The 16,614-nt window shown below is 51.3% G+C and overlaps 1 protein-coding gene across 1 annotated transcript in view; it reads right to left on the bottom strand.

Annotated features, from left to right (window-relative positions):
• The window catches only part of ADGRD1 (adhesion G protein-coupled receptor D1), an 83,442-nt gene that overhangs the window by 61,625 nt on the left and 5,203 nt on the right, over positions 1–16,614 (bottom strand). Inside the window, exons 3-5 of the mRNA XM_081800964.1 lie at positions 10,420–10,503; positions 7,899–7,994; positions 5,862–5,984 (exon numbers count right to left, since the gene is read on the bottom strand). Coding sequence (XP_081657090.1) covers positions 5,862–5,984; positions 7,899–7,994; positions 10,420–10,503 — 303 coding nt within the window. The remainder of the gene's footprint in view (positions 1–5,861; positions 5,985–7,898; positions 7,995–10,419; positions 10,504–16,614) is intronic.

Raw genomic sequence — 16,614 nt, 5'->3', positions numbered from 1 at the left:
GGTCCGTAGTTAGAAGACGAGAAATAACAGCTAAAGAAAGTGAGAGAGGGCGCCTGGGTGGCTCAGTTGGTGACATTACTGCCACTGCTAAAAACTGGCCAGTGTGAAATTATAATCCAGTTATGTCATCCTAGGAACAAGTGTCATATCAGTAGACTAAGATGTTCAACCAGGGGACGCCTGGGTGGCTCAGTTGGTTAAGCGACTGCCTTCGGCTCAGGTCATGATCCTGGAGTCCCGAGATCGAGTCCCGCATCGGGCTCCCTGCTCGGCGGGGAGTCTGCTTCTCCCTCTGACGCTCCTCCCTCTCATGCTCTCTGTCTCTCATTCGCTCTCTCAAATAAATTAATAAAATCTTTAAAAAAAAAAAAAAGAGAGAGAGAGATGACACCACCGGGAGCAAAACATGGAGAGAAGAAGAGCCGAAGGTCATAGTGGTGGAGAATCTGGACCACCGACACTGGGTGACGGATGAGGATTTCCATCCTCAGGCATATCTGAGCTTGAAATGGTAGGAGAATGGACAATGTATGGAATGCAGTGACAGACAGCAGAGACACACGGGACGGTCTCTCTCAGACTCCACTGTGCACGACAGAGCCTGTAAACTCTAAAGCCCATCTGGCCCGGAGGACAGCATCCATGAGCAGGAAATCCAGGTGGCTTCACAAAGGACGCTCAGGCTGTGTGCTTTCAACATGCAGCACACACAGAGCAAGCCTTTTCCAGATCAAATACTCGCTTCTGCCTCCGCACCAACAAGAGGCTCTCTCACTTCTTCTCGACACACCTGGCGCAGTGGGAGTCACTTCTGCTCCCAACCACTGCCGCTTTCAGAGAGTGACAGCGTGAGCCGTGGTGGCGCATGCCAACCAGCCCGGAAGGCAGCAGAGACTGTCGGGGACCCAGGAGGTCAGCACGGTACGACCTATCCCTGGAAACCCTCAACCCCAACCACCTGCCACCCGGTGCGTGGGAGTACTGCTAGATTTTCTAATTTTTTTCAAGAGAAGTCGAAAGTATAGTTTTTTTTAACTGAAATGTCTCATATAGGAGTTGGATATTAATTTTAAAAAATTTATTTAAAGCACCGTGGGAGGCTGTTCCTGCAAATTTCCCGAGCTGGGATATTCGGCTAAAAACAGTTTAGAAAGCTCATTAAAATATAAAAACCACCAAGAGGACCCACCTACTACTACGAAACAAAATACATTTGTGGGATGGTCAGCCGTGGCCAATTTGGGGACAGGGTCCATGAGAATCACCTGGAGGTCCTGCCTAAAAATACGGGCTCCCGGGCCTTGTCCATGGAGATTTGGAGTCAGTAGGTCCTGGACTGGAGCCCGAGGACTTCGACTCTCAACCATCTCTGCAAGTGACCCTGCTGCCCGTGGTTGATAAACGACACTCAGACTCACTGCCCTAAATCAGTGTGCAGCTCTGGCAGGTCTCGCGAGCCTCTGCGCCTCGGTTTCCCCATCTGTAACGTGAGCGTACGGGTGAATACTCCCCAGAGGACCATCCGCTCCACACACTCCAACATCCCCGTAACCCCAGACCGTCCCAGGAAGATGGCGGCTGGATCCACGCCCGGCCTGCGTCCACCAGACGCCTCTGGAAATTTCTTTCCTGAAACTCCATCCTGCAACTAGCTGAGCATTTTACTGGCAGCCTCTTGGATTTAGTAACCTCATACAAAGGGGGAGTAGTCACCTCAAGGCTGGGAAGGAATTGCAGGTGCTGCTATGGGGCTTTGGTGGCCGTCCCGGTGTTTACATGCGGAGGAAGTTCTGTGCGGGGGCGGAAAACTGGGGGCCCGTGGACCAGGGAGCAAAGCTAAGCGGGTGAGTACACCAGCAAGAGCGCCTTTTCTGAGAGCAGCCGACGTGATTTAGAATTGAACTGGCGTCAGACGTAATGGGAGGAAGTCACTCCAGGTGGAAGTGGTCCAAGGTCAGAGAGAACTTCTACAGGTCGGAGGAGAACGAAGACAGAACGAAGCTCTGCTTTCGGAGCAGCGAGCAGCCCGTCAAACACGATGGAGAAGCATCTGAAGGGATTGGAGCATCCGAAAGCCTGACTAGATGCATCTGCTCAGTGACACGTAGGAAGCATCTATAATGCTGGTTTTCATCCCCGAAAATACCGCGGTGACCAAGACTGACACAGTCCCCAGCCTCACAGAGCTGCCCCTGTGCAGGGAAGACGGATGACGAATAGGCCATCACCCGCCGTGCACGAGCTGGAGAGGAACGTGCAGTGAGCCACGGGAGCGCAGACAGAGGGGCTCACCTGTCTGGAAGGAACACCTGAGCTGAGCCCTCAAGGTCTACATGTGGGTGAAACCAGGTGCTAGAACATTCCAGGAAGGATCCCTCCCTGCGCCGAGTTTCCCCACGTGCGCACTCGCAGCTTGTAGGGAATGAAGGACAGACACCTCGTCCTTCAGGAACACAGACTGTGTTTCCTTAGCTTCACGTCCAAGAATGGCCAGGCATCCAAATAGACTTCTTCCCTTCAAAGATCCTCAAAAGCTTCCCCAGCTTGCACCCAGTGCCCATGAAAAACTTCCCCAGCAGGCACCGTTTGCCAAGAGGGAGGACCCCCGTGAGCTGACAGAAATGCAGGAAGGCGGAGAGCAGATGGAGATCGGGTCCAGCAGGAGCGGCCGTGGGCGCAGGAAATGGTGGTGGGCGGCCTGGCCGAGGGCGCGCATGGGGCGGCGGCTCAGCTGCTCAGCTGTTTACTCCTTTTTGAAAAACTCAGACTTCAACTCTGCTCCTAAAAATGTCTTTTTTTTTTTTTCCCAAAAAATCAGCCAAAACCATGAATCGGGACCACAAGAGAATTTAGAAATAAGAAATATAAAAATAGTTGACCAGGTGGACAGGGAGCGGGGAAGGTCGCTCTTCATTTTAATGTTAGTTTTTATCATAAAAGTAATGGCTTATACGCCTGAGTCCACTAATACCACCAAAAAACCCCTAGAGAAACAGAGACAAACATGTGGAGGAGGATGGGATGGATGTATCGGGAAAGACCCCACATCTCAGGTCCCCGAATCCTTCATACCTGACCACCCCTTTCCTCCCATCATTACCGACATTGTTCTCATAGTCCACCCGTTTTTAAAGCTCATGACTTACTGAAGTCTCTTCCTAAACTGTAGCTAGGAAAGCACATTTTTTTTTTAAAGATTTTTTTTTTTTTTTTTTTTTTTTTTAACAGAGAGCAAGCCCAAGTAGGCAGAGCAGCAGACAGAGGGAGAGGGAGAAGCAGGCTCCCTGCCGAGCAGGGAGCCCGAGGCGGGGCTCGATCCCAGGACCCTGGGATCATGCCCTGAGCCGAAGGCAGACGCTTAACGACTGAGTCACCCAGGCGCCCAGAAATCACATTTCTGATGAGCTATCTGTGTTCAGATAAAAACATAGCCATTAATGTCTCTAATTGCCCGGCATCACCTGAAATCGTCCCACACACTGGGTGTGCTGCAGGGACGTTAATTTGGAAAGCGCTGGGCAGACTTTGCCTGCACTCTTGTTTATCTGGAACCCAGAAATGCATGCTCACACCCGCTGCAGGGAAACTGCCTGAGTGCAGGATACACGTGGGGGCGCACACCGTGGTGCTCGGATGTCACGCGTGCTCGGCTCCCTGTCCCCGGGAAGCAGACATGCAGACAGAGGGGTGCAGACTGAGAAATGCCCAACCTTCGTCGGTATCTGCAGGAAGCCTCATGCCAGCCCCATCTCCCGGAGCCAAGGGTGATGTAAGGCTTCCTGGCTTCATTTTATATCCGGCCCTACTGTAAAGAAAGGGGCCGCACGATGGTTTGAACGGCTCCAGCCAACTCCAGCACACAAGAAGCCGCTATCGGAGGGGACATGAAGCCAAACTTGGCGGCTCTGCCTGCCGCCCCACGCTCTTGTCTGTCTCACTCTTTTTGAGGATGAATGAGCTAATACGTGTAATGAGATTGGTCCCGTGATAGTCACATGGTCAGCCATCGATAATGCTGGGTCGTTACTGTGGGTCAGTCCCCCTGGGGTGGGGGGGTTGCTCTCCAAGCAGGCAAGCTGGGGTTCTCGTTGGGACGGATGCCCTGGCAAGAGGAGCCGAGGCTGCAAACCTTCTCGCGGGGCCATCACCGAGGGGGCCCGTCCCAGCAGGGCTGCACCTGCCAGGAGCCCGGTGGCTCCTTCCAGCTCCACAGCAGCCTCGTGAGGAAGGACTGCCACTGACCCGTTTGACAAACACGGACTCAGGGGGTCGGTTGCACGAGGTCACGCAGACAGGAGAACTGGGACCGGAGCCTGTGCTCTGACCATGCTCTGTGTCCCGCGGGCACCCAGATGGCAAGGGCCCAGGAGGGCCTGATGGCCTGGGGGACAGTGTCCATGACAACGGGGGCTGCTACGCAGTTATCCAACCAGAGTCAGCAGGGGGAAGGGGTGGTTTCTCAAGAGAAACTGGAAATCCATATATTTACATGGAAGTTCTATTTTTCCACATTGGCAGCTAGTTAACATTGTGTAGCCCCCATACCTGCCAAGCCAAACACAGCCACAGGCGGGAGCCAGCCCAGAGCCCCGAGTCTGTGGTTTCGGAGTTCAGCTGAAACTTCCCAGAGCTCTGACCCCCGTGGTCCCTTCACGGGAGCCCCCGCAAGGGCTGGTGGTCCCGGACGTGCCCCCATCATCACAGTTCCGGGGACCCACACCGCCTACCTCCCGAACGACCTAAGATCCCCCGCCGGGAGCCAGAGCAGCGGGGAACCTGTCCCCCAAGAGAAGCCGCTCCCCGCGGGCCTGGGCCCCCCAGCCCTCCTGCCCCGCAGGCCCTCCTAGTGGCCACAGCTGAGCCCGGGCTGTTTTTCATTTAGAGAAACAAACAAGCCTGATGTGTTTATAGGGCTGTCCGAACTCCAGAATGGCTCAGACGCTGGGTTTGTAAACCTGGCCGTGGTTTTGGACCTCAAAACCATTTCTAAATATTCTGGGTTCTGCAAAGTCCAAAACATATCCCCCCCACCGACATGTTTTTGCCTTGTTAAGCTTTTGTTTTTCTTGGAATGAAATCCATATGTCCCAAAATTGTGCATGACAAGTTCATCACAACATTGTTTTGAGAAGGCCATTGGATATCCGAACGCCCTTTGCTTTCAGACAGGCTTGCGTTAAACTCTTTCTTTTTTCCCCCAAAATGAATATTCTCATTCTGCCCGGGGTAACGGAACTTGAAGGCCTGAAGCTGATTTGGACGTCAGACAACTTTTCAGAGGTTTGAAATGCGGCCCAGATACCCGTTGTCTGGACCTCTGATCCTGGAGAGCAGATCACTTTTCACAGGAGGACGGGAAAAGGGGCAGAGCCTGCCAACTCCTCTGCTGCCTACGCGTGCCTTGTCCAGGGCGCACTTCCCACCACGGGCCCACGGCTCGCTGCAGGGGCGGCCCCCCACCGGCCCCCAGGCCCGGGGATAAAAGAAACCAGCCCAGAGCAGGAGTGTCACAGGCTTGCCCTGCCCAGGGCCACCGTCAACATCCCAGAGTCAGAAATAACGTGGTGGGAGCCACACCACCAATTTACTTCCCACAGAGGCCACGGCCCCGTCCAAGTCCCGATGTGACATCACTGTGTCTATTTCTATGGCGGGTTTTTGTTTTTCTTTACAAGATTAAATAGTTTGCTCTCACATCTCCTCAAGACAGTATTAGCTCTCAGTGTCCAGGACATATCTCTGGTTAGAATCCCAGGCTCCTGCACCCCCTCCCCTGCCGCCCCTCCCACCCACCACCCTGTGTCCACAAAGGCTCTGCACAACCACGGGGTTGCACCCCCACCCGCCGGCGCCCCACTCACCATCCGGGTCACACTGTGCTGGGCTGCTGATGCAGGAGGCTTTGTACCTCCCGTAGTAGAGAAGGGTGACTCCTTTCTCCTCTTTGAGGTAAATGCCCTTGTTGACCTTCCCCTCCACGATGTCTACGTAAGAAGAGCGACAACATCGGGCATCAGTGATCATCAGACTTATAAACAACTTACACATCAACACACTGTATTATTTATGTTTATAATACTATGTATCCTATATATTAATATTAATGCTTCATATTTAATATTTAGTCCTAGTTAAGTTAAAAATCATATAACAAGATGTGACTATTAAATAATAAATTGGTCGTATTAATATTTTGTCATCAATTACTCCTGTATTTGTATGTACTATGCACCATACTGTAACGACACTCTAATTATTCCATCGGCCGGGGGCTTGGTTCCCAGGTGACAGCCTCCTACTGTCCCGAACTTCAGCTCCGTCCACAGGCTTCAGCAGCGCCTCCTGCCCATCTTCTAAGTGAAACGCTTAGGTACATGTTTGAGCTTGAAGACCACCTAAATAAACTCTTTCTCCCTGTGAGCTCTCATTGGAAGCCCCTAATCCTAGACGTGGGAACCTACAATTCTGCAAGAATCCATGCTCAGACTCTGGGAGAAAATCCCGGCGGGGCCTGCTAGCTCCAGGCGGAGTGGCCATGAGCCCCCGTTGGTGCCCGCTGGCCCCATTCCCATGGCAAACGTCCCTGATGGTGTGAGTGTGGGGTAAATGGTTTACAGGACTGATAGTGAAGACTATAAAAACCAAGTGTGATTAAGCATTTATTGTTCATTGGGGTCAAAGTCGCCCAGATATCTCCTCTGCTGAAGAGGCACCTGCCCACTGCCCTTGAGCTGCCACACAGGGGAAGACGTACGGCAGGGCGCTGAGCTCTCGGGGCCTGACCCCAGCGCGGGCTTTCCAACGGCCTCTGTCAAGGGGATAACCCACCCAACGGGCCTCCGTGTTCTTCCTTACCATTTTAAACTCTCTATTTTTTGTTTATCTCATTTATAGCTGGGGGTGGGGGGATCTATATGTTATGAAATTAAATGTATTGCAAAATTAACAGCTGCATGATTGAGCTAGGCTGTGTAAACCCCTCAACAAGACCGTCTGACTGGAAAAATGAATTTTGGAAGCCAAACACCTCACAGCTAGGAGGGCCACCAGGCTAGGTGTTGTGCTGAAAACCGTTGACGGCATGACCCCTGAATTATCCTAACTCACTTTCTACACTGCTCGGGGAGACCTCTCCCTTCTGCTTTGAGCTGCATGGGAACAATAGGAAACATATGGGCTCTGAGGTTATTAAGTAAGATAATAATTTAACCCTGACTCTACTGGGTGTTTTGTAAGGCAGCTTCTAAAAATTAAAGAAAAAAATATCCAGCTACAGAAGACACGCTGATTTTAATGTTTGTAAGAGATCAAATTTTTGGGGAGGTATCTTAAAATCAACTTCAATTTTTCATTCAAAGGGTATGCTTTTCCTCCCCCAAAGAATATACACCATTTAAAAGCCCAAACAGGGCGCCTGGGTGGCTCAGATGGTTAAGCGTCTGCCTTCGGCTCAGGTCATGATCCCGGGGTCCTGGGATCGAGTCCCACATCGGGCTCTCTGCTGAGTGGGGAGCCTGCTTCTCCCTCTGCCTCTCTCTCTCTCTGTCTCTCATGAATAAATAAACAAAAATCTTTAAAAAAAAAAAACAAACCCAAACAATCTCTATTTTTAGGAAGTATCTCATGTGTTGGTCTGAAAGCAAGCAGCTGGTTCGGGAGACCCTGGTCACGTGAAGCTTACATGCATCTTCTAATGCACCGCTGTCATGGAGCTACCTCTAAACCCAGCTGGAAGCCGGTACCCCCAACACCCCGGGTCTTGGGCCGCGTTCTTGGGTATAGACTTGTTCGCTAGCCAAGACAAAGTGAATTGATATAGAACCAAATCGGACCGGCCCCTAGATTCACTGCAGATCCAAACTCGACCGAACACGGAACGGAAGGATACAAGTGCTCACCTACGGTTGCAGAGAAATTTGAGTAGGCAGAGTCATTGGTACGAACAAAGGTAGAGTTATGGGAAGGAAGCACAGTGAGGTTGTGGGTTCGCAACACTAGGTGGGACGACAAAAGAAAAAGCACAACAAATGAGTGACATGAGCGACGAATGGAACCGGCATATCTCTCAACCTGACGCGCACCGAGAAGCGGTCTTTCACCCGGCAAGCATCTTGGATTCTCTCTCCCAACCTCGCCTCCCCCCCAACACCCCCTGCCCTCCCACGCGCTGGACGCCACCGTGGCCGACGCCCTGGCCCCCCAGTCCCAGAGCCAGGGCGCGACGGCTGCTGGCTCTCGCCACAAACGTGGGCTCCGATGTGCCGCGTCCAGCGCCCTCGGACACTTGGTTGAGAGATATGGAACTGAGCTCAGCCGTAAAATGGCCTTAACGAGAGGGTTCGTGGTGGTGACGTCACGACTGATGAGCCGGGGACACAGCATGGAGGCGACGGCACAGTATCACGACACGTGGACACAACGACAGAGGATTCAGCGACAAATAACACAGCTGCACGAGCACCCGATGGCTGCCAAAGCCATTCAACTGTCCCCAGCAGCAAATGGTGCCGACGGACCCTCCTCTCTCTGTCCCTGGAGAAGCCTGAGATGGAACCGAAATGAGCCAGCCGGGCATCGTCACATGAAGAACAGATCCAGGGGCTGCAGTGACACCATCACCATTCACGTGTTCTGGGACACCCACGAACACGCTGAGTTCTCGGGAAGTTAACGTGTCGGTCAACAAAATTCAGCCGCGACCTATTGTGTCTTGGTGATGACAGGACTTTACAAGAACCCCCCACAGGGGCAGATGCTCAAGACACCCAACGTTCCTGGTTTGATCACAGCGGTGAGCCGTGTCGAGGGGTTAGGAGAGGAACAGAAGTATCTGAGCTACTGTTTGAAATAACTACTAAAGGGTTAGTTTCTGTGTCCTGAACAAGGAATTATGTCGACAATGCGTTTCCACTTGGTGGGATGGTCTCTTTTCACAGGCTTTAAAATAAAGGCCCTGAGAAGAGAGATGAGATTGTAACGGGGGGGTGGGAAGCAGTCCATTTTCACGCGAGCTGGTCATGCAATGAGCTCCACAGGGAGCTTACACCCCTGTGGTGCAGACCATTCCGAGAAAACACAGAGCTCCAGGAGGGTCTCCCGTGTGGCCGCCATGCCCCACGCCATGCGCAGGCAGGCAGGAGGGCAAGCTGACGGCCCCCGGGCTGGTCTTGCACAGGTGGGTCCTTCCACCCTCCCGGAGGTCCCTGCTCCCTGGCGGCCCCCACTCTGAGGACACCGGTGGCCCAGAGTCCAGCCAGAATGCTTCTCGGTTTACAGATTTTAAGGGAAACATTTTAGAATCTTAGGCGGTGATTTCCTTAGGTAAGGAAAATGCCAGTGTGCTGGTGTGGAAAGCCAGTAGTCAGCAGTGTGGGGGTGTTTTATAAAAACTCCAGCGCACAGAACAGAGAGACCTGACGTGAGCTTGTGCGGGGATGGTTGCAACCACCTTGCTGCCTAGGTCACGGCCATGTGACTTACCCAAGAGCAACAGGGAAGGGCGCCTGGGTGGCTCAGTTGGTTAGGCGACTGCCTTCGGCTCAGGTCATGATCCTGAAGCCCCGGGATCGAGTCCCGCATCGGGCTCCCTGCTCAGCGGGGAGTCTGCTTCTCCCTCTGACCCTCCCCCTTCTCATGTGCTCTGTCTCATTCTATCTCTCTCAAATAAATAAATAAAATCTTAAAAAAAAAAAAAAGAGCAACAAGGAAATAAAATTAAAATGTAAAAGCATCCCAAGGCACTCAAAACTTGTACGGGGAATGCTTCTTTACTGGAATGGGAGAAAGTGCTCGGGGGCATCTGGGGTTTCTCCTTACGGCAAATGTCTGAATCTGGCCACATAGAGGCTGTATTTTCCGTGGACTTAGGGAGCTTGGGAGCATCTTGGGTGCTGTTCGGTCTTTTCGAGAGAGCTGCCAGTGACGTGTGCAGAGGCCGATCGGTCGGCGGGGTACCCCTGCTGAGTGAACCGGCGACCCCACGAACGTGCACAGCAGTGCTGGTTGGCATGCCCTTCGGCACTCGGCTCAAATGGCCCCCGTTTTGGCAGGCATGCAGATGATGCCAGTTTGGTCTGTCTAGAAAACGTACATCTAGACTCGTAGGCAGACTGACCCACCATCTGCAGCTTCAAGCTTCAAACAGCTGCTTTTGCTTTAAGGTTGTTGGGGGGAAGGCACACACGTTAATGATATTTTGAACCACAAGTTCCGTCCTTCCATGATAAAAATATATCAAGGTTCTAGTAAATAAAATACTTTGGGTGAACAGTGACTAGGGGGAAGCTCCCCAACGTGTCCTAATCTCCACTAATCTCCTGGCTTCAAAGTGGACGGTGTCCACGCCCGTGTCCCCCGACAGCCCCCGACCCCGCATCTCCCGTTCCTGCGGCCTCGGGGTCTCTCACCACCCATGTCTACCTCCAGTTGTGTCCTGAAGCTCATGGATCCCATCCACATTTTCCAGCGGCCAGTAATGGGAAGCAGAAGCCAAGACCTCAAACCCTGGGGGGGAAGAAAAGAATAAACATGTTAAATCGCCATCTGGACGGAAGAGCCGCTGACCCTCCACACGGTGAGCGGAGGGAGGAGCAACACCACAGCGACTGTGGGATTCGCTGAGGAGGAATCTGAATAAATTCAATACACGCTCTAGGCATAATGGGGCCACACAAGAAGCGTGTCCTTTTGGGTCAGAAGAAAGGCAAGAACGGCCACTATCCCGTTATTGCTTTATACTGTTTTAGACGACACACCTGATGCAATCAGGCAAGGGAAAGAAATAAGCTTAAAATGATTTAAAAAGAGGAGGAAACCAGCACCAATATCACTGACCTCATGTAAGGCTCTTAACAAACACCTCCTTGTTTTATTGTAACAATAACCTGTCAGGTAATTATATTGTTTGCCTATTTGTAGACACGAGAGGCCGATGCTTCCTCAGAAATCGCCTCACCGGCTGGGTTTGAGGGGCAAGGCTCACTCCAAGTCTCCCCAAGACGGCCCCTGGTGTTTCTGCTCTCGCCCTGCTTCCAACATACTAAATGTAACCACTTCAGGATTTCTTTACGACCCTTGTACTTTGAGCAGACAGGATTTCGTGCAGATACGCCCTGTCCTACTCTGCTCGTCCTACTTAATACCCCATGAACTATTTCATGTATTTGCTCCTATCCAGGCTCCGTGGTGGGGTCTGGGGGATAGTCCTGGGGGGCACCGCCTCCCCACGCACTCAGCCCCTCGCCTGGCTCCAATCTGCTCCCCAATTAGCTCTCTGTGATTAGTTCCCAGAATTGGACATAGTGGTCCAGGTGACGGCATAATCATCAACCGCCCGAAGGGTCTGCCAGATCGTAGAGAAGTAAAAATTAATGAAGTTGTCTCTGTGTTATTCATCGTAAAAAAATGTTTAAAGAGGAGATAATACGACCATTATTTTCAAATGAGGTATGCCTCACAATGAGAATGAAAAAAGGAAACATCCTTACAAATAAGGAAAGAATTTGGTACAATGAAGCCCTGTTACCCCCCAGGAAAGAAGTGAGTAAGGAGGTTTATACAGATGTGACCCGCGAAAGTAAACAGCTTCCCTGTATTCAAACGATAACGCGAAAACAGAACGGAAGAAAAGTTCTCTTTTGTAAATACAGCCCACAAAGGGAAGACATTTAAGTGCAAAAGAATGAGAACCATACAAAATTCTCACAAAGAAAACAATAAAATAATACCGAGGGATGGACGAGCACCCTTGAATAATGAAGAATTTTGTAACCTGTTTTTGGAAAAGAGAACTCAAAATCATAAAAATGTCAACCAACCCTTGAATTCATATATAAACATGAGGAAATTCATTGTAAACATGCTGAGAGATTTTGTGTGAGGGAAAGCTCATTTTGGAGCTTATCAAGAAAAGGAAACAAGCAAGAATAACCCACAAACCTGCACGGGGAGAGCAGCGGGGGCGGGGGACCCGGACCTCACACACATTGAGACCTGTCACGAGGTCACAACTACAAAGAGGATCTGGCACTGCGTACGAATAGACAGCTCGGTGGAAAAGACCTGTAAATATCGCCACGCACACGTGAAACTAGCTTATGATAAAAGTGGTCTCTAAGGGCCGCCTGGGGGGCTCAGTCGTTGAGCGTCTGCCTTCGGCTCAGGTCATGGTCCCAGGGTCCTGGGATCGAGCCCTGCGTCGGGCTCCCTGCTCGGCAGGGAGCCTGCTTCTCCCTCTCCCACTCCCTCTGCTTGTGCTCGCTCTATCTCTCAAATGAATAAAATCTTTAAAAAAAATTAAATTAAAAAAAACTTAAATGTAATAAAAATAAAACATAAAAGCTTCTGAGGAAACCAGGTGATACATCTATGTGAATTTTTAAAATATTTCCACACATAAAAATAAATCAAGCTAAATCGAATTGGGGAGTGATGTTTATGTAATACATGGGACAGAAATGTACTGATTTCTTTTTAAAGAAATGTATTAAATTTATTGTATTCATTAAAACTCCCACTATTAAAATTTAAACCAACAATAGAACATTGGGGCAAAGGACATCAACAGGCAGTTCAAAGAAAAAGGAATGAAAATTATTTTTAAATATATGAAAAGACGTTCAACGTTGCGAATAATTTTTAGAGGCATGCTTAAACTCAGTGAGCTTGCCTGTCCCAGCTCAGCCAGCTGACTGACGAACAGTTAGAAGTACTAAGTTGGCGAATTCTACCACGTTTTTGGTGGAAGGTGCAGCCTTTCTGGAGGGCAATACCGCAATGATGATACACATTTCAAGTGCACTTTGATCTAGTAATTCAGCTCCTGGAAGTTTGTGCTAGCGATAGGCTCACACATGGGATCAGAGAGCTACGCACAGGGGTATTTGTTGCAGGATTTTTTTTTTATAGTACAGAGAGCAGTGAACAAAGATAATGCTCATCAGCAGAGAGACCAGGTACTAAGGATGGAGCACCTACAATAATGGACCAGGATGTAATTAGGACAAAGCTGATGCACGTGTCCTGATGTGAAATGTTCCTCAAGCTGTATTGTCAAAAAATCAAGGTGAGAGAAAATGTGTTAGTATCAGCTATTTGTGGAAAACACAGCTGTTCAGCCTGCAAGGGGGAAGGGAAGGATGGAAAGGGAGAGAGAGAGATTCTGCATGGATAGCCTAGAAATGGACAGCCGTATTTTAGGGGCAAGGAAACTGAGCAACTGCATGGAAGACATAAGATTTCTATTCCTTTATATTTCTGTTTTATTCAAGTGTTTGGACATGCATTCCTTTAAAAGCTTAAGACATGGAGACATGTGACTTTAGCCAATGTCCACCAGAAGTGGATGCAATACGGAGACTCTGGAATGTCAAAATCAAAAATACTCATTTCCATTTCTACCATGCTTTTTTCCCCCCCTAAAATGTAGGCTATTCATTTTGAAGAGGGAAACATCATTGATTTGTTATTCATCTGGGGCGGGCGGGGCGGGGTGGGGTCAGAAAAGGGAATGCCATCCGACGTGCCAAGGACAGGTGCGGAATCTGCTTCACAACCCACATCTTCATCCAATCAACGCTGTGGATGGTAAATCCTTCCCTATCATCCCCATTCACTATCGGCCACCATCGTTCTGGGCAGAAAGGCTGAGAGCGTAAAGGGATGGTGGTCTTGTTCGCACAGGAAGCCCCCCAAGCTAGCGAGAGTCTGTGGGAGAAGGGGCTTGGGGTCCGCAGACGGCCTGCTATCCCGTATCACCGGACTTCAGACAAGGACAACACCCCACTGCATCACCCCAGATGCCAAGCACGGGCAACACAGATGGTCGGGCGGAATGGAGATGCATAGTGGAGGGCTTGCAAACTGAAATGTGCCCGGGGGCCGGGCCCGGATGTTCACGACGGTCTCCCACCTGGGGGCAGTGGAACCACAGCAGGTGCCAGAAACGGGAGCCACCGCGGTGGGGCCGAGGGTCTCAGGGTGGGGGCCGCGGCCCTCTGGGAGGTGTGTGTCCTGTCTGAGGACCAAGCTGCTCCCCAGCCAGTCCCTGCGGCTCTGCAGGGAGGTCTGCTCAGCACGGCCATTTCTCTCGCTTTTAGGGAGAAGTCAGAAACCCAGATTTTGCTGATTCTTTCTTCGAAATCTCCCCAAATCTTCATGTTAGCAATTATGGTGATTATTCTAGCTAAAGCATTGCGTGGCGCTAACAAGACGTGCCTAAGAACTAACTTCAACACGTAGGTTCCCCTTTACAACCCCAGGCATAAAAACCCATAGCCCTACAAGTGTCATCAGAACAAGCAAATCTCGTTCTTTTGGGAGTAAGAAAGACCCTCTGGGGCTACGTTCCCAAAAAGAAGGTGACCTGAGATGTCCAGGTTATACAAGCACCTTGGTTTCCACCGGATAAACCCCATAAAGACGTGTCTGCGGGGGCGCCTGGGTGGCTCAGTCGTTAAGCGTCTGCTTCGGCTCAGGTCATGATCCCACGGTCCTGGGATCGAGTCCCGCATCGGGCTCCCTGCTCAGCGGGAAGCCTGCTTCTCCCTCTCCCACTCCCCCTGCTTGTGCTCTCTCTCTCGCTCTCTCTCTGTCAAATAAATAAAAAAAAATCTAAAAAAAAAAAAAAGACGTGTCTGCGTAGGCAAGACAGCAAGCTGATCACGCGGCTCCTTCTGGGACTTCGGCCCTAACGAATAAATGACGGAGCAAGAGAGCTATTCAGCTGACACCACCACGGTTAGATCGAGCTCTCCAGGAACAATTTCTCATCCCAGTGCAACGTGCTGGACTCAGCCTGGCGCGGACAGCTGATGCTCCGAAGGAGTGTTAACACAGCCCTCCCTTCCTTTCTCCTTTTCAGGTTTTCCTCCGATCCCACACGCCCGCCCCTTCTCTGTGACTCGTGAGCGGGAACCTCATCCCCTGAAGCTGCAGGAGAGTCCGTCCCGGAGGCCCATGATCGTTCGACACAAGCGTACGCCACGGAGGAAACCAGTCCCCGCCTGCAATGCTCCTCCCGCCGTGAGCACCAGCGCCCCAACCACCGGAGCCTCGGCCCCAGCGACGCCCACGCACCACCACCTCCGCCCTTTCTGCCAACCGCTTACTTGTTCGCCCACAGCACTTACTAGTCCTCGAATCCTTTTGTTTGTTAATAGATTTGCTGTGTCAGGCTCTCTGATCCATCTGTACCACATTCTCACGTCTAACACGGGGCCTGGGGTGTGTCTGTCTGCCGGCCTACTCCAGATTTTTGCATTTGGATTCTCCCCAAAATGGTAATCTTAGTGATAAATTTTTTCAAACTATGTAGGCAGGATAGATGATGAAATGTAATCATGGATAAATGAATGGATAAACAAAGAATATATATATATACTTCTGAAACTATCTATACCCCAAGAACCTCTACTGGTCAAATTTCCATTTGTTCAATAGAGTATAAACATTATTTTTAAAAATTCCATCATGAACACTTCCCTCTGCACGGGGAAGATGAACAAAGTCTCTGCCAGGACCTAGTGGTTTGGACAGCCCCTTGCAGACCATATAACACCATGGTGGTGACAGATGTTAATTCGCCTTATTGCAGCGATCATTTTGCAATATGTACAAATATTGAAGCATGACACTGTACATCTGAAACTAAAATAATGTCAATTACGCCTCAATAAAAAAATACATAAAGGGAACAAACTGTCGATTTGCACAGAGAAATAACTAGTCTGCAACCAGAGGGAATAATCACCGTAACCACCTGCGTTGGCCTCCCTGACCTCTAAACAGGGCCGTGAGCGGAGCGACCCTGACCTCCCGGAGCCGGGCCGGAACTAGCAGCTCTGTGTACCCGAGGCCTGGGAACGGATGGATAACGGAGTCATATAAGGTCCCTTTTCCTCATTAGAGAAGTTATCTAAACAGCATGTGGGTAAACTTTTTAAATGCCCTTCAATTTCTTGGCCGGCGCCGTTTATGGGTTTAGGTCTATCAACCATCGTGCTTCCCAGCACCGTCCTCAGAACGGAGCAAGGACTCAGCGGCCTGGGGCCAGAGGAAAGGCTTAATGCTGTCACTTCTCCACAGTCAGAAAGAGAGAGAGAGAGAGAGGAGAGTGTGGACAGACCAGCCGAGGACGTCGCCCCCGGGGCCGCAGCGCAGCAGGCCGGCCGACCTCGCGGATTCCTCTCACCCTCGACCTGAGGCGCAGGGTCAGGCCAAGGCTGGCTGAGCGTGTCCTGCGCGGGAGGCAATGGGCTCAGTCACAGCAAGACGGGGACGCCTTGCGAGCCCCGGCACGACCTTAAGGGGGCAAGTCTGGAGCGGCCGCGGCAGAAACAGGGGGCCCTGCTGGAGGCTGGCCCCGAGTCCGTGCACACCTCCCGCTCGGCACCTACCACGCTCTCGTGGCCCCCGAGCGCCCTTACGTGTCCGAGCCCACCGCCACCTTGTACCCTGCGACCTTGGCACACCCCCTGCTCCCGCCTGCAGGAGGGTGTGGGCTCCATCAGGGGACGCGCTGGGGGCCCCGCAGAATGTGCGTCCGAGCACCCGCTAGGCTGCTCCGCGATCCTCGGAATTCGGGGTGACAATTTACGGAGCCGTTCCCTGCGGGGC

This window comes from Leptonychotes weddellii, chromosome 13 (assembly GCF_054177405.1).
Source record: "Leptonychotes weddellii isolate Sample4059 chromosome 13, ASM5417740v2, whole genome shotgun sequence".
NCBI classification, from domain to species: Eukaryota; Metazoa; Chordata; class Mammalia; order Carnivora; family Phocidae; genus Leptonychotes; species Leptonychotes weddellii.
This window is presented reverse-complemented; position numbering and strand designations above follow the sequence as displayed.